The sequence below is a fragment of the Symphalangus syndactylus genome, chromosome 6 (genome assembly GCF_028878055.3).
Source record: "Symphalangus syndactylus isolate Jambi chromosome 6, NHGRI_mSymSyn1-v2.1_pri, whole genome shotgun sequence".
Lineage (NCBI taxonomy): Eukaryota > Metazoa > Chordata > Mammalia > Primates > Hylobatidae > Symphalangus > Symphalangus syndactylus.
In genome coordinates, this window is record NC_072428.2 from 103107971 (window position 1) to 103127234 (window position 19264).

The 19264-nt window shown below is 36.1% G+C and overlaps 1 protein-coding gene across 1 annotated transcript in view; it reads right to left on the reverse strand.

The window, feature by feature from the left end:
• The window catches only part of BMT2 (base methyltransferase of 25S rRNA 2 homolog), a 116347-nt gene extending 97650 nt beyond the window's left edge, over window positions 1-18697 (reverse strand). The window contains exons 1-2 of the mRNA XM_055283737.2: window positions 18374-18697; window positions 1931-2072 (exon numbers count right to left, since the gene is read on the reverse strand). Of these exons, the coding sequence (XP_055139712.1) occupies window positions 1931-2072; window positions 18374-18533 (302 nt within the window). The 5' untranslated portion in view covers window positions 18534-18697. The remainder of the gene's footprint in view (window positions 1-1930; window positions 2073-18373) is intronic.
• Between the last annotated feature and the right edge of the window lie 567 nt (window positions 18698-19264).

The window sequence follows — 19264 nt, forward strand, 5'->3', positions numbered from 1 at the left end:
TCACTAAATATTATTTATTAAATAAAAGAACTAAGTTAAATACATATTTTTCTCTGAATTATTTGTTGAATGAATGAAATATGCATTATTACAGTTTTAAAATGAGATGTAAAAATTTTTGAATAAAAATGGAAAGAAAATGTAAATCAGAAGTTACCATAAACTTACTGTCCATGAGAAAGACAATGCTTTATTTTTGGGAATTCATGTTTATTTATTTAGTCTCTAGGTTTTTTTTTTTTTTTTTTGGTCCAGAGTTGCTTTTGCGGTTTGTTATATAGGTAAATTGCATGTCACAGGGGTTTGGTATATAGATTATTTCACAACCCAGGCAATAAGCATAGTACCCAATAGGGAGTTTTTCAGGGAATTCATGTAAGTTTAGTCAATATACTTATCCTTTCTTATAATTTTACCACATTGAGAGAACTAGTATCAGCATTATTTCATTTTCTGATATTTTTAACATTAGAATCTGTATCATGAGAAAATAAACATTATCCAAAGTCAATATAAATCCTGGAATACCCTGAATCGTACATCAAAAATTCAAGATTTTAAAAATTTTAAGATGTTTTAAGACTTTATAGAACTCACTTTTACTTGAATCTAAATAATTATTTAAAGAAATTTTTATACCATAACTTATTAATGAGTCAAGTATTAAATCATTATATTTAAATGTATTGTATGTATTAAATGCATTTAAAGCCATATTTTTTTAACAGTTAAAACAAGTGCATTTTTATTTAAAAAGGTAAATGAAACAGACCTGGGGAAAGTGAAGCAAAAGGGAGAAAAGTTGTTTTAAAAGACATGATTTCTTTTTTTTTTGAGAGTCTCGCTCTGTCGCCCAGGCTGGAGTGCAGTGGTGCGATCTCGGCTCACTGCAAGCTCCGCCTCCCAGGTTCAGGCCATTCTCCTGCCTCAGCCTCCCGAGTAGCTGGGACTACAGGCACCTGCAACCACACCCGGCTAATTTTTTGTATTTTTAGTAGAGACAGGGTTTCACTGTTAGCCAGGACGGTCTCAATCTCCTGACCTCGTGATCTGCCCGCCTCGGCCTCCCAAAGTGCTGGGATTACAGGCGTGAGCCACCACGCCCGGCCTAATACACCATGGAATACTATGCAGCCATAAAAAATGATGAGTTCATGTCCTTTGTAGGGACATGGATGAAACTGGAAACCATCATTCTCAGTAAACTATCGCAATGACAAAAATCCAAACACCGCATGTTCTCACTCATAGGTGGGAATTGAACAATGAGAACACACTGACACAGGAAGGGGAACATCACACTCCGGTGACTGTTGTGGGGTGGGGAGAGGGGAGAGGGACAGCATTAGGAGATATACCTAATGCCAAATGATGAGTTAATGGGTGCAGCACACCAGCATGGCACATGGATACATATGTAACAAACCTGCACATTGTGCACGTGTACCCTAAAACTTAAAGTATAATAATTAAAAATAAATAAATAAATAAATAAAAGACATGATCTCTTTCATAGTATTTCTGGTATTCTATTTTGGCACTATGAATTATATACAGCATCACTTAGATTTAAGAGTTTTGGCCAGGTGCGGTGGCTCACATCAGTAATCCCAGCACTTTGGGAGGCTGAGGTGGGCACGTCATGAGGTCAGGAGTTTGAGACCAGCCTGGCCAAGATGGTGAAACCCCATCTCTACTAAGAATACAAAAATTATCTGGGCGCGGTGGTGGGTGCCTATAATCACAGCTACTTGGGAGGCTGAGGCAGAAGAATTGATTGAACCTGGGAGGTGGAGGTTGCAGTGAGCTGAGATCGCGCCACGCACCCCAGCCTGGGTGACAGAGCAAGACTCCGTCTCAGACAAAAAAAAAAAAAAAAGTTACAACAATACATTTGAAACCAAAAACATTAATTCATAAAAGTACTTACCTACAACACCATTCAATACGACCTTCGCCCTCACAAGTTTTTGCCCAATGATTATCTGCCAAATTTTTCATTGCAACAGCATATTCACAAAGAGTTTCTTCATCCTCACAGTGTTCTCGCCAGATCTTATCAAAATCTCCCACTAAAAACAAAGAGATAAATGAATTAAGTTTACACTGAAACATGTCAGATTCTTGAAATAAGTTTTAGCACAATGTGAAATTATTTAAAGATAAATATAAGCAAAATTATAAAGTAAAACTTCACAAAATTTTAAACATATTTAAAATGTTTAAATAAATGTTTACACATTTAAATAAATACATTTAAATAAAAATAAAAATGTTTAAATAAAAGTTCCTTTATGTAAAGGGATGCATTTTAATTATTATTATTTAATAAATGAATGTTTGATAACAGATTTGTGAAGCTGGAAAAATTGACAAAATATATGCAGATACTGTATATAGGAGTTATCAGTTAATAATCCAAAGACATGCTGGTAAGAAACAATTACAGCTGAGTACTCAATAATTACTTTTCCTGTTACTGTTGGGCAATATGACTTTGCAGGAGCTGAGTACAAACACATAAACCTGCTTCTTGACTGTTATTTTCTTGTGTTTCTATTGACTGTTATCTTCTTGTATTTCTACATTTATTAAAAAGGGGTTGGTAGGTAAGATGACAATGTAAATTAAGCAATCAAATAAATATTTCTATTTACACACTTGGACTTGCTCTAGGCATAATGTAGTTTAAAAATTTATAATTCTAGGTCAAAAATATCAAAAATTGCCTTGAAGGAAATTACTCTGGAAGCCTCTCCAAAGTTTGTAAGCCTTAAAAAATGTCCTATATAAAAACTATAAGCTGACTACATTATCCATTCAGCTACTATCTTTTTTTTAAATAAAATTAAATCAGTCATCACAATATGAAATTGGAAACATCACTGTGATGACTAATAAAGGTAGGAGAATGCTATTGCTAAATAAAGGACATTAATGCAACTGTAATGGTAATAGAGTAAACAAAATTTATCAGGGTAGTTTCATTCACTGTCCTCGGACATAGGAGTTAGGTTCTCACACCCCATAATGAAATGTAGGCCATTATTTGGGGACAGAATAAACTTAAAACTGTAAATAGAACAGCCAAATGTGGGAGATAATTATACTAAAATTCTTCCTCCACTTAAGATTATTGAATTCTTACATTTAAGAGGTTTTTTTTTTTAAACAGAAAAGGAATTATAATAGTTCAAATGTAACAATCAATACTTAACTATTCAAATTTGAAAAACTTTCAATTAATCCCATTTACTGGGTATTTTAGGGTCTACAGTCTAATAAGTACTGAGTTGAAAACCAAACTATTAGCCCTCTAATTTGATCAAGAAAGAAGAGTAAGGATACAAACAAACCCTCTCGCACATTGTTAAGATGACTATATATCAGTCTGAGTCTTGGCCTGAATACTGATTTTAAACCTGAGAGAATTATTTTTGAGGGGGCTATGTACTCCTATACAAATATTTCCATTAATCACTAACATTTGGGTAGTGACTGGACTCTCAATTTGTTACATATCAGACTGGCAATAACTATTAACTTAAAAAAAGCAGGCAAAAGTTTTCTAGATTCTCAAATAAAAATTCCTCAGTTTTAGAAATGTTAAGGTATTCAAGTTCAATCATGTTAAATCATAATAAATTATGATTTATTTTAATATAATGGCCAATGTTCTTTTTTTTTAGCAGTTTGATCTGAATTCCTATTAATGTTTTTTTCCAGCAGTTTCATTTAAAAATGACCTTCTGTGATAAAATAACTATTGATAAAACACAAGTCCAAGGAAAAAGAAAAAAGGGTGAAGTTTGAGGCAGATGCAATGTTCAGGTAGAAGGTATACACAAATGCTCCTGTGAGAATACTACATACCAAAGTTCATTTAAGAGACACAGTTTGAGGGCCTGCCTGCTGTATTGGAATATTAATTTAAACACACTACTGCTTTCCTCAGTTTTAGCAACATCTTTCAGATGTAGTTATTTATCAAGTCTCTAAATAGAACTTCAGAAAGTGAGGTGTTTGAAACAATATTTTAATTAATGACACTTTCATAAACCCATGATGGTTCATAACACTATTTCTGACTTTATCCACCAAATTTGAAACTAAATCATTCATTAAGGTATTGTATAATTTTAAAGGTGGATCGTCAAGTCTAGAAGGCCTTTTTTTGAACTTTTAAGTTTCACTGTCCTATAGAATCTATACATTATAAATAAATACATAAACGTATTATATGTGCTGTTAATAGGAGTCATTCAAACAAAAGTTCTATGATAACATACACCTGGGAAAAGCTATGCTTAAAACAAATATATTTTCTTTCCCTTTCTGCAAGACTTCTTAGAGTCTACAGAATGTACAACTTGGCTGGGTATGGTGGCTCATGCCTGTAATCCCAGTACTTTGGGAGGCCAAGGCGGGCAGATTACCTGAGGTCAGGAGTTTGAGACCAGCCTGACAAACATGGTAAAACCCCACGTCTACTACAAAACACAAAATTAGCCAGGTGTGGTGGCGCATGCCTGTAATCCCAACTATTCAGCAGGCTGAGGCAGGAGAATCACTTGAATCTGGGAGGTGGAGGTTGCAGTGAGCCGAGATCATGCCATTGCACTCCAACCTGGGTGACAAGAGCCAAACTCTGTCTCAAAAAAAAAAAAAAAAAAAGTACAACTTAAGACAAAGAACTGGGTCCATGTAGTTTAATTGGGTGAGAATCCTAGGAAATAGGAGTAAGGAAGTGGAAAGATGGGAAGGAGAAAAAACTAATACAAGGATGCTTTACTGACGTTGCTGCTGTTGGCAAACTGAAAAGCATACCGAATGTGTCCAGAATTGTGCACCTAAAGAATGGGAGGCCACGGCATTTATCTCTAAGTTCTTATACCCATTAACTGAGAATTATTAACAATCTGCACTGCTAGTCTGCATTTAGCCACTGAATAAGGGGACAATCTCAGTGAGCTCCAGCAGTGTGGGAGAAAGGCAGAACACAAAAAAGCAGCACTCATTTAAAGTGCGTCTATGTAAGGGCTAGTGAATCTGAGCTCAAAGTGTCTATCTACCATGGGTGTGGACAAAGGGTGTGCTATGTGAGGCAACAAAGGCATCTGTTAGAAATTCTTAGAGTCCTTGCCATGTCACTATATACTTTGAAACTCAATTTACTCTATAATTATTCTACTAGCTATAAGATGCAAAGAACTGAAAATATACAGAAACCTACTACCCTACAACTTTTTAGAAGACCTCTAGTTTTTCATACTCAACAAAATTCTCTGAAATACCACCTAATGAAATTTTATGGCTATCTACCTTACTGAAGTTCTAAGGAAGAATTCAAACTTTGTAGGCTAATGCAACTCAGATTAACCAAACAACTTCAATTTAACGATTTCATTAACATTGAGGAGTCTGCAGACTCTCACAAAGTGTGTTGACACTGAAAATTGATGTGATTCATAAAGTGAAGTATACTTAAATATATAACTGACAGTAGATGATGCAATTGTATATATTTTTCCTTCTTTCAACAGATTTTCTTTTAAAAATACTCCATATTAAATGCTACAGGAAATAAAGTTAATGAGCAGGCATTGGTATCAAAAAAAAGGGAGAAGACATGTAAAGAAAATGTGGAAATGCTATAAAAGAGATATGAACCTGACAGGTTCCCTATATCCTGTGTAAGGCATCCTGGACCCCAAACTTTTATTTCATATATTTATAAAACAAAAATGTTTCAAACTCTGAGTACTGTATATACATTTTTTTAAAAGCCTGGTGGTTATAAAATTGAACAGAAAACATAGCTGGCCTTTAGTTATGAGAAAATTCCACTTCCCAAAATACCTCTGAAAGCTTAAGGTAATTTTAAAAATAAATGAAATTATTAAAACAGAATGAGAAAAATTAAGTATTTTCATAATAGCCCATTTTTTGTTTTTATAGTATTTAAAATAATGGTATTTAAATTTTGTGCAAAGTTTTTCAAAGTAATCTATGATTCAGGTTCTAAAATCCAAAAAAAGTTAGGGTCCACCAGTGCCCAGTATACATATTTAAAACTCCTCTACCAACTTAAACTGCATATACAAATAATATATTAAAACTCAACTTTAAGGATTTTTTTTATCACTTAGTTATTAGGTCAACTAACAATTAAAAAATATACTATTTAAAAGGACAACATTTTTTCATTATTAAAAGGTAAATCAGGAGCTAGAACTTCTTGAAGTTTGCATGAAAGGTCTAGTCAACACAGTATAAGAAACATTTAGGTCTTCAAGTTCTATCAGAACTCTCAATGAATTAATAATTAGCCTTATGATTTATTTTAATATAATGGCATCTGTGAATGACTCAAAAGTGTTATAATTAATAACCCATTTTCTTACCAATTTCTTATAGGCATTCTAGAAAAAATACATGTGTCTTAAAGTAAAAGTGAGACAGAGAGAAAGAGAGAAAGAGACAGACAGGTACAAGGGGAAAGGGAGGCATGGAGAACAAAATCTGCAATGGGTACACACATTTTACTTTGACCAACTACAGAGAATTCACAAATTATTTTTAGAAAGCACAATTTAAAAATATATGCTCTACAGCTTAAATTGTCTTACAAAATTCTAGAACAAAGTTCACATTAACATGACTTCTATTTATTGTTATCCCATAACACTTAAATTTTTTTAAACACCCATTTTAAAAAACAAATTCATAATTTTAAACATGAGTGATGCCAACTTAAAGTTGCCAAACCAAGTTCAATATGATAATCAATGAACCAAATTATTTTGAATCTTATATCAAGATAATACCATAACTACTGCATTGACTAAACTCACCTTCAAAAACATTATATGTCACAACTAAAAAATAAATTAAGAGCTACTAATAAAAAGACAATGACAACTAGGAAAGAATAGCACATTCATTAATTTAAAAAGAGTTCCGTTTTTAATAACTTTGTGATTCAGATATTATTACAATGCAACTGCCTTTGTAAAAAAACAAGTACAAGGAAATGGGTTTAAAAGTATTTTTGCTCTACGTTAACATCCAGAAGCGCAGCTCTAAAACAGTTCCAAACTAAAGTGAACCAATGGAATCCCTAAATTATTCATTTAGAGTTGATATTACCCTTTATGAATTAACCTCTCTCCTGCCATCTGGTACAGCATTTTTTTTCCTTCAAAATGTAACTGAATTCATATTTTCTTCAAAAGGGTTTATCTGCCTCCCACTTTATCATCTTACACCTCCCCCATCTGCCATCCTTATGGTACTTTGTCACTCATTTATACATATTGTCTATTAAAACCAGGTGTGATTTTCCCAATAGAAAGTATAAATGGAAAAGCAAAGACTACTTTTGATTTATAATTTGTATAAATTAGAGAAGTTAGAGTGCTCAGTCAATGGAGGACAAAATATTTAAATTTTCATTATGCTCAAAAAATAAACATGAAAAGTATAAATAAATCAAATTAGTTGCTAAGATAAAATTCAAACTACAGATGATGGCTGTCAGTAAACAGTAGTGACTCAAAAGCAGAATTTAAATTTTTCACAATAGTTACTGTTTTCAAAGTAAGAGTTCCAAGGTCAGAAAAGCAATAATTTCAATGTCATTTATCTAGAGGCCATTGTTTTAAGCTTATTAAAAAGGCTTTTTCATTTTGTGTTACTGTCAAAAGAAAAACTTGCAGCTGACAGTCCAGTCATATCCATTAAGTTCTTTAATAGCAGTACACAGATCTTTTCGAAAAATTTATTAGCTCAAGGAGAAACGAACAGTAACACCACTAAATAGATAAAGAATTACTTATATGTGAAAAAAATGAATAGGTGGTGCTAAGGTTCATGCATTTTTACATGCCAGGACCACTAGATTTTTATATACTTGATGTATATAAAAATAATATTTTTTCTCAATAACTCTATCCTAATTCTCCTTTTTAAAACATACAAAGCACAGAAAATAAGTTAGCAAGTATACACGTGATGCCATTTTAAGATAAAAATATATTTACAAACCATATACCTGATAAGGGGTTAATACCCAAGATACATAAAAAAGCTCATACAACTGAATAGCAAAAAAACAAATAATCTGACTAAAAAATGGGCAATGACCTGAACAGATATTTTTCCAAAGACAACACGAAAAATGGCCAATGGGTATATAAAAGGGTGCTCAACATAACTAATTATCAGGAAAATGCAAATTAAAACCACAATGAGATACTACCTCCCATCTGTTAGGATGGCTATTATCAAAAAGACCAGAGATAACAAGGGCAGGTGAGGATGTGAAGAAAAGTGAATCCTGTATACTTATGTTGGGTATGTAAATTAGTACAGCCAAAACACTATGGAGGTTCCTAAAAAAATTAAAAATAAAACTACTATATGATTCAACAATCCCACTTCTGGGTATTTATCCAAAGGAAACGAAATCAGTATGTCAAAGAGATATCTGCAATCCTATAATCATTGCAGCATTACTCACAATAGCTAAGAAACGAAAATAAATGGAGGTGAATCTATAGTGAAAAGACATGTGAGACTGAGAGTATAGAGAGAGACTGACTACAAAGAAGTATGAGGAAATTTTGGCAGTGATGAAAATGTTCTATACCTTATTGTGGTAATGGTTTTACAGAGATGCATGCATTGTCAAAACTCACGGAATTATATACTTTAAACAGACACAATTTACTGTACACGAATCATACCTCAATAAATTTTTAAAAATGATGTGCCACAAGCATGGTATATGTTACAAAATTAAAATTATATTTCATTAAATTTGAGGGCCATCAAATTCTCTAAAAAAGCAAAAAAAAATGAGTATCAAAACTCTTAAACTTTTAGAAATTCAGAACAATTTATTTAATTCTGACTTAGGCATATTGCCAAATACGGGCCGTAAGATGCCTTATCTGTAGATGACCAGACTACCAAATTCAAGTTCAAAGTACCTTTAACGGTCATTTTCTCTAACACAAGGTAAGTAAAGAAACTCATGACTAAGTGCAAACAAGTTCAGCTACCATTTCAAGGAATTAAAACAAAATGTTCAGAATTCAGATTGTCTCACATAGTTAAGCCATACACAGACCAGTCTTCTCAGCTCTTGAACACCTGATACAGTGACACATCTAAAAGTGGGATAAAAAACATCCAAGGTGTTTGGTAATTAAGAGCCAAAAAGTAACCAGAAAGCAAAAGTTTGAAAACCTGCATCTTATAGCCAACATGTTATGAGTAGTCATTTCTCTAATGTGGGAAGAAAGCACCACCAATATTCTGACATGCTAAAAAGGTTGGACTTTATTCATATAAAAACTTAGAAACACAAACAGCAAAAGGGGCAAAAAAAAAAAAAAAGAAAAAGTCATTTTAATACTGAGAAGACGACAGAACAGTCTAGGTAAAAATTCCAGGAGCTATCCAGTCTTTAATGTCATAGTCCTTAAATGCATTGAAGCAGTACAGCTACAGATAAAAGAACTGTTATTTTAAAATTTCTGTATTTTACAAGCTTATTATGTTTCCTATATGCCAAATGTTGTTTTAAGTGCTTTTCAAATATTAACTCATTTAATTATAATACCAATCCATTGAGGCAGATATTTTACTTTATAAGATGAGGAAACTGAAGTAGAGCGATAAAGTAACTTTTCCAAGGTTACACAACAAACCTGGTAGTCAAAAGCTAAAGTCATGCTCCTAACCACAAACTCTGCTTCTCTTCATAAGTTTTTAATTCATGAACTTTTTATGGATATGAGCAAAGCTTTGCAATAGAGGAAAGTACACAGACCACAAACAAATGGTCTTTTGTCAGTCAAATGCAGTTATTTAGTCTCTGCAACTGCATTATTTGTTAGATTTCTGGCAGTGGTTCTCAACTCTGGCTGCCAATTCTGGCTGCACATTGGAATCACCCAGAAGTTTCATTTAACTGGTCTGGAGTGGCAACTGGTCATTTATTCTAACACTCCCCACGTGAATCCAACGTGTAGCTATGGCTTAAAACCAATGGTGTATAGCAAGGTTGTGAGCTTAAAAGCCTGGCAAAATAATACAGAGAGCCGGGGGGTTGGGACAACCTTAAGAGTCCAATTTAATTAACAAAAAAAACACAACAAAACAAAACAATGCATGGATTAAACTTAATATCTACAAACATTGGCTCACGGCGTATCTTCTGTTCTTGGAACAGCCTTTTATTATAAACATATCAATGATAAAAATACTTACTCCAAAATGCAAGTCTCTGAACACATCCTGTAAGGGAGATGGAAAGAAATCAAGAAAAATCATAACCAGTGTCACCAACATGTTATTCCCTTGTGAAAGTGAACTTCACAGATGGGTCTATGACCACACAGAGCACTTGCTTAGTTTAACTTTCAACTTTCAAACAAAAGGATTTATGAACAGCCTTTTGGAACTTAATTTTCATATGTTCAATTAAAAAGTCTTATCCTAATTTCTATATAAATGGAAATGGATACTCACATGCTGCTCTAAATGCATGAAGATTAACCAACTATTCTAAAATAAACACAGCAATGGGTATTAGTGTATCTACACTTAAAGCCCAATAGGTCAGTATAGTTTAGTGGTTGTCAGATGTTAGATTTTGTAACTAGCAAAAATTTCACTTCAAATTTAAGAGACTGATATATTGGGATTGCAAAATTTTTATCTGTAAATATAAACAAATACACAAAACTATTACTTTTTTTCTTTTTCGGGATGGAGTCTTGTTCTGTCACCCAGGCTGGAGTGCAGTGGTGCGATCTTGGCTCACTGCAACCTCCGCCTTCCAGGTTCAAGTGATTCTCCTACCTCAGCCTCACAAGCAGCTGGGACTACAGGCACATGCCACCACACCGGCTAATTTTTTGTATTTTTAGTAGAGACGGGGTTTCACCGAGTTAACCAGGATGGTCTCTATCTCTTGACCTCGTGATCCAGCTGCCTCGGCCTCCCAAAGTGCTGGGATTACAGGCGTGAGCCACCGCACCTGGCTCACTATGACCATTTTTATTACCAACATACAAAGAGACATACATTATACCCACTACAACATCCTTATGAGAACAAATAAAGATACCATAATGAGTGTAAGGATATAGTTACCATCATATTTACAGAAAAATAGGATGCTATTCAGAATAACTTGGACCATTTAAAAAAGGGTAAAATTAATCTAATATACAATTTAAGAAGACATGGGCATAAATTAGAAAAGATGGGTATCCACAAGTTAAAATTTTAAAGTTATGAATATAAAAAGATAAAACTCAACTATCTGGAAATATTTACATTAGCTTCTTTTGTGCGTGTGCCTTAAATCTACAAGGCCTGGTGCTACATACTAAGGCTACAGAGATAAAAGGCAGAGTTTTACTCAAGGAACTAAGTTTAGTAGATAAAACAGACAAATGAACTGGTAAGTTATAAACACCACAAAGGTAGCCACAATCATGCTATGGAAGCACAAGGTAAAAGGGGCACTTACGTAGGGGCACTTACTTATGTAGGATTCTGTGCTAGGTGCTGTACACAACTGTGTTTGTGGGGATGGGGTTGTCATGATTAATAAAAACCCAGATCTTTGTTTCAAGAGTTTACATTACAATAAACTGGCCTAAAACACCAACCACGAAGAGGGCATTTCAAAAGAGGCCTGAGGATCGGACTCTAAGCCATAATCCTTAATAATCTAGATTTAAAGTTGTTAAAAACATTATGCTGCTAAACTTCCAGTACATCATTACTTCTGATTTAAAGAGGAACATTTTAGAAAATTTTACTTGAATTGGTGGGGTTCAAGGAAGAGGGGCAGGGATAATGCCCAGGAGCCATCCAATCCTTAATGCTACCCTGAAGACATAAAGACAGAATAGCTACGATTAACATCTCTACTATTATTTTTGTTACTTGAAGAGGGTAGGGATCCTGCTGCTTTTGCTAATTAGCAAGGACTAGTAAAAACAGGAGCTCCAAAAGTACTGTATGATAAAAGAGGAAAGTCTCAACTTAACTGTCAAATGTGAACAATGCATGAGATTGCCCTAGTACATTAACAAAAATACTGCAAGAAGAGATGATTATAACAGGAACTATGCGACAAATGTGCCTGACTTATTTAGACAGTATAGAAATGGCTACCAAAAGATGGAAAATATAAAAATGTGTCAAAACTATCAATGAAGAAATTTAAAGACAACTTCTTAAAGTGTGCCTTAAAAACAAGTAGCTCTTTACACAGTGGTGTAGCGAGACTATCTATTATTGAAAAATCATTAACTCATTCAGTTATCTCAACTGATTTTTCACTCTGTATACTGTATTTTTATGACAGAAATAAATATTTCATAGGCACATATGAGTAAGGAATGAATGTGAAAAACAATTTGAACTCCCAGGACGAGCACATCCTTTAGTAAAGTACCCTGCTTTTCTTTGCAACAGAAAAATCTTAGTTCAATGTTTTCTCAAAAAGTGTTCTAATGATCACCTGAATTAGAATCACATGAGGGACATTAAATATGCAGATTCCTGGGCCCCAAATCTCAGATCCACCAAATTGCTTTCTGGGGACCTAAGAATCAGCATTTTAAAAAGTTCACCAGAAGATTCTGGAGCCAACTAACGTTTTAAGAACCATTGCCTTAGACGTTTTAAAGCTGCAGACATGATATATAATTATTAAAGAAAACAAATGCACCAAAACCAACTGAAAATACTGATTTGTTTGATTTTGAAAGACTGGGACTATTTGAAAATCAAAGCAAATTGATATTTTCTTAAGAAACATTATAGTAAACATAATTTTACCTTTCCTTGAGGACTTTAGGCTGTCACTATGAACACCTTCACTCTACTGTAAATGAACCATAAATGGCGGCAGATATAGTTCTACTACTGTGTTGGTACCCAGCACAGCAGACACCCGATCCCTGGGAGTACTCCCTGTGTTCTGTGATGGTTCCACTTTCTTCTTCCAAACTCTTAACTACTGGTGTCTTCCAAGGATCTGTCCTCAGTTCTATATTATAACCCCACTGTGCAGTTTACTTGCCTCAAAACTTCAACCTCCACAGAGGGCTTCCAAATCCTAAACTTCCAAAGGATAGATTGCAAACTAAATCATTACCATTATATATATACACCCTATAACAAGCCAATCTGCCTGACTACCCTGTTCCTCTTGCCCCCAACCCCTACCATTTCCAAAGTGTATGCTAATAGCTATCTACATTTTCCCAGGAAAGAAATATTGGCATCATCTTTGACCCTTCTTTATTTTCACTGAAACTGCCTATTCTGATCTTCAAAGTCTGTCTTCTTCTATTTTCATCATCACTACTGTTATTTAAGCTATTATTAACTTTAGATCAGGTTAGTATAAAAGCCTCCTTTCTCCTAGATTCTTCCTACTACAATAGCTGTGTTTCTCAACCTCTTTGTCCACTGTGTACTCTGGGAGCTTTTATATATATAGATGTCTGTGTTCCACAAAGTTCCAAAGATTATACTGATGTGGAACCAAGGCTAAGAACCGCTATGTTAGTAGGTTTATTTTCCATTAAACAATCAAGGAATCCGCAACAATGCTTTTGGTTTCTAGTGTATCTTTTCAACTGCAAAAAGCCCCTAAAACGATACCTTGTCACAAAGAACACTAATAATAACAAAATCAAATAGCTAAATCCTAATGTACATTGTATAACTACACGCCCTTCATTGAATTGACTATATAAATGGTCCCTTTCTCTTTTAGTATTACTGATTACTGAACTCTTTTCATTATTTTTTCTTCTGTTGGGAATGGCAGTTCAAACTCTCCTAGTGCAAACTTAACAGAACCTTCTGTGGACAATCTTCACCTTATTTATTTCACTGATCAGGCAAATATTCTATCACAAAAAGCTTTCTGATTCTGTATCAAAATAAGTATAAGAACACCACAAAAGAAAACAGCAAAACCTCACTTGAGAAAAGAATCTGTTCAAAGTTTCTTAAGGTCTTGGACTTGGTCAAAATTTTAAAGCAGCTATGTTTAAAGTCCACTGAGGAAAAAAAATAAGAAAAGTTCAATTAAAAAGAGTCTCATTGTAATTTTTAAAACAACTTCAAAACTTTGTTTCTGGAAAAACACCAACATTACATTCATTGTCTTATTTTTAGACTTTTTGGTTTAAAATTATTTTAATACAAAAGTTCTTCCCCTACTCCCACAATTCTCATTTTAAGTGTTTGCTGAAGAATAGTCAATCACAAATATATTTTTCAGCTTATCCTACACTGCCATGCTAATTCACCTGTTCAGATCACCCCCTAATTCCATGACCTTAAGAATACCTCTTTTAACAGTTTAGTACATACTTTTACTTTTTTTGTGATTGATTTATAAGCTGCAGGTGTTTATGTGATAAACTGTTTTAAATCTGTTTGGTATGCCGAACAAGTAAATTCAGGGATTGAATAATTTGATAAAATGTCTCAAAGATATTCATAAGATAGGTTAAAAAAATAAAAACGAAATGGAATGAAAAGTGTACTTTTACTCCTGACAACTGCAGCCTTTTACATTTTCCTGGAATTTTTACATAAATGCTTTAAGTTTAGAAAGAGAAATTGCCAGCATAAAAGCAATCATTATAGGAATGGGTTCATGTGAATACGATTATGAAAAAAAAATCATACAAAGACAACCAAAAACACAAATGGCTCTAATTCAGCTCTTGATTTGATAGATATCTGTCAGGCTCATCTAATTAAATAATGAAGTCCCTGTTTGAAAAGCGAAACTAGCTTTTTTTATTAAAAAGCTGTCTATAACTCTTATATATTTAAAATATTTTTGGTTTACATAGAGGTCAAATTTTAAAAATTATGTATGGCAAAGACAGAAAACACCTATATGTGCAAGCATATTTCCATTTATACAACCTCACTTTAAAAGACTGTCTCTTAACTATCAATGGCAGACACCAGAAATACCCCTTTGCATCACCACTGCTAGGCATCTCCCTACCATTTCTTTTTAGTAACTGCTTCAGATACGAGTGCTGCCTGGAACACATCTTTATCTCCAGTTCTCACTTTACCTTTAGACAAATTGGCACGGAATCTCTTAAGTGGTGACACACGGCAGGCCATAAACTGGGGAAGGAAAAAGTGGTAAACGAAAAGAGTGCATTAAGCCTACCTGCTACTCTTTACAACCCTGTCCACTCTTCCCCACCCCAAGCCTGTTCATCACCATCAACTAGCATCAGTTGGGCAAATGGTTAGAGAACAGTGGAAAAAAATCTTTTCTTATCACAGCAAAAAAGAACAACACAACTTATTTTCATTGTTGTTCCTGTTTTATTTTCAATTCCACTAATAGAGATAAGGGAAAAGGCGGCTCTGTTCTCCAACCTCCCATTCATTATCTAGTCCTCACTCCTGTCCTTAATATTCAATGGCTGTTTTGCCTCCTTATTCTACCCTAACTTATTTCCTTCCCTGCCATCTCTCCCCAAAAAACCCTCACCTCGTATAGCCCCAACTCAGCTAATCATACCTATCCCATGGATCATCCATTCCCATCAATTTATATCTTTTCACCTAATGCAAATTGTAGGGCCACTTCCTGCTTCCCATTTTCCCTCCTATTCTAACATTTGGAGTCACTAATATTAGGTTTGGAGTTCGGGGTGGGGAACCTATATTATTCCCATAAAATATGTATAGTATTAATAATGAACTACCAAAGCGTCAAGAAAGTTATTTTAATCTTTTTAGGACTCAGCTCACTTATCTGTAAAATGAAGAAGCTATTAGATCACCACTCTAATATCTGGCTGACAATTTCCAGTTCCTAATAATAGGGATCTTAAACTACAGATCTGAGGTAGAATACAGGAATTTTCTAAGAGGCACCCAGTTGAATCTGCTGATCAGCCATGTTTGGGAATCACTGCTAAATGCTAAGAGGTTCCTTCTAGTCTAAAACTCCAAGATCCTAAGCTGGAATTTTCACTGCATTTGCTGGTAGAAAAATTGTGATAAAAGGAGTATAGTTTCCATAGTTATTGGTGCTATAGTTCAGGTATGTTACTGATTCAATGGGCCTTTGCAGACTGATCTAGCACTTAAGCACTCTTCAGATTACGATAACAGCTGACTTGCAAATGAACTTGTAAAATATGTTTACAGACTGGGGACCATCAGCACAATACTAAGTCCTCAAACACTAAAAATTATTTCCTTAGTATTATTATGTGCACGGAGTTTTTCACAGATGGCTTTTTTACTACTAATATTTAGCCTATACGTCAGAAATAAAGGTAGAAGGAGCATGCTCATTAGGATCACTTATTCTGCTAATTCACTAATGAGGCTTTGTATATCATTCAAGCAAAGCCTAGAGATGTCCAGATCACTGGTGAAATTCAGGGTATTAAAACGCCTAAAGAATAGTCTCATTCAAATGTTTAAACTGCCAGGACTTTAACTCCCCAGAAGCATACTAGATCATTCACTTAGGAACTCCATGTATCTATTCTAGATCTGGTAGCTTCCAATTCTCATAAACAAGGGTTCCTGTGGTTAATACTCAGGCTTAAAACATGTTTAAACATGTGGGAACTAAGCACATATAAACAGCACTTGAAGAGATGACACATTAGTGTGTTAATTTGAGTGGAACCTATTCATTTATGAATAAATGAATAATGAATAATGAAATTATTAAAAGGTAAAAATAGAAATGGAATTCTATGCTAGTCATTTTTCTCTTTAAAAAGATGCACTTAAATTCGTACAAAATAGCAGGATAAATTGCAGGAAAATGTGTCCATTTATTTCCTAATTTCTCCAAATAACATAAAATCTACAGTGAATGCCATTATGTAAGAGCATTCTTTGAATATCAAGAATGATGCAGTTGTTGCTATGGTAACTACTCATTTTATTGACTAAATTGTGGGTTTGGGTGGCATTCTTTCAAAAAACATATTTCAACATTCTAAGTAGGTCTGATAAGACTATTGCTATCTGTTAAACAATAACTACAAGCCCCATTTGGGTATGATTAAGCAGCCTCTATTAAAAGCTAAGCTTGATTTGCTAAGGAAAGAAACCTTTAAAGTTTGAAAAATGAAACATATCAACTACATTCGAAAGAACAAAGGATACTTAGTTTTAACTTTCTCGAGTAGTTGAAACCTGTGTATAAATCAACAGTAAACATGATCTTACCTGTCTGTATTCCTTCACTGCCATAATTTTCCTTCTAATCCTAAATTATTAACTAAGTATAGGACTAACACCAGGCGGCTGCTGACTTTTCAGTTTGCAATTAAGCTAAAATGAGAACCAGTGGAAAGCTTTCCTCATTTCGATACTTAGAAGTCTCTCTCCCGAGCCTATGAAAACAGAATTTTCACTGTCAAAATCTTATAAAACAGCTGTGTACAAAAGCCTATATTTAAAGATATCAAGGATAACTGTAGACTCCAACTATAAACACTCTTCAGGCACAGGCAAAAGCCACTAAGTCTTCTTCCCCTATGAGCTTCCACAGAAGGGGCTCTCACCGGAACCCCATCCATGGAAGCCGAGGGTGGGCTTCATCGGCATGTGTCTTTAGGAGGCTTCCAATCCAAACGGTATTTTCAGAACCTGCCCAGATCTCTTCCTCACCCGCCTAAATAAACAGTAAGACGAAGTATTTAAGAAATGGGAGTGGGGGCCACGAGTGTGGCCCGCCCCCTTTTAACAATGTGAAGTCCAGTCAGCTGAAAGGCCTCCTGGCTTCCCAACCCTGGAAGCCAACGCGAGGAAGGCTCGGTATGGTTGTAGGAATGAAGTACTAGGAAGGGGGTCTGATAAGGAAGCAAATGATACAGCCGGTAGGTCAAGCGTAAAGGAGGGACAACTCAGGTTTCTTTCTGTCTTTTACAAATGAATTTTACCTGTCTTGTTTTACCTCGGCGTCTCTTGCAAAAAGCAACCCCCACCTCCTCTGTGAGCGTGTATGTGTTTGTGTGTGTCGTGACAACAACCTCAGCATCCCGGCTGGCGACAGGGGCTTGGAGTGGGTGGGGACTCAATTCCTTTACAGGCCTGGAACTCTCCCGAAGGGCCCTCGAAGAAAAGGGGGCGGGGAGGAGCGCGTCTGATGCCGACTAGGGGGCTCAGACCAGGCCCGGGAGAGCAGCAGCGGCTGGGGGGACGTGCAGATCCTTTAGGTTTTAATGGTGGCCTCTTTAGAGGAGGGAAGAGGTGACAAGAGGTTGGGGGTGATGAGGCCTCCCCTTCCCTCCTCCCTCAGCGCGCTGTTTACCTTCTCGGTACTTCTTGCGGAGCCGCCGGTGGACGCTCTTCACCACACCGGAGAGCTTCTCCTGCTCCAGTTTCCGCTCCTGCTCCCGGGGCGGCGGAGTGTTCGGGGACCCGGCCCTCTGCCCACGAGCAGTATTTCGGCCGCCGGCCCCTGGCTCCATATCGCAGCCGCCGCCGCCACCGCCGCCGCCACCGCCGCCCCTCAGGCCCCCGCAGACGCTCCCCAGTTGGAGGAGGTGGGGTAGGAGGAGGGAGCTGCGGAGGCAGCAGCCGGAGGAGGCAGAGGAGCCGGAGCGACAACCTTGGAGGTGGACCCTCACCCAAAAATGCAAGCTGATTGGTGCATTTTGAGGGCTGGGCGGAAACGGAAAAGGCTAAGGGCCAATGGGCAGAAAGCGCCGGCGGCGAACCCGGTTGTTTGGGAAGGCGAGCAGCTGGAGGAGGCGGAGCTTGCGGGTATAGGGAGGCTGAGGCAGTGGGAGCTCTAGGCCTGAGTGCTCATCTCTTCCCCACCCTCCCCGGATTCTGTGCGCAAGCGCTGTGGCCCGGCCTCGGGAGACGAGCTGTGAGCAACGCGCGTGCGTGTCTCAGTTTGCTTAGTTTGGGCTTTTTTACAGCCCGGCTTTCTGATGTCTTCCATCATTTCCACCCCCTACGCTTTATAATCTGTTGCGATGCGGCCAGGGTCCTCTGCTTGAACCTCCACTGCACCTTGTCACCTGTAGGTTCCCTTTAGTTGCTTGCCCTTTGAGATGACGTTACACCAGGGAACTCAAGTACACAAGGTTTCTAAGGCTCAAGGAGAGGTCTGGCTACCAAATGCTAATTTAATTCTCAGGTCGACAATGGTTAATGCCTGCAGTACTATTGCTGGGCAAAGGACATAGAAAAT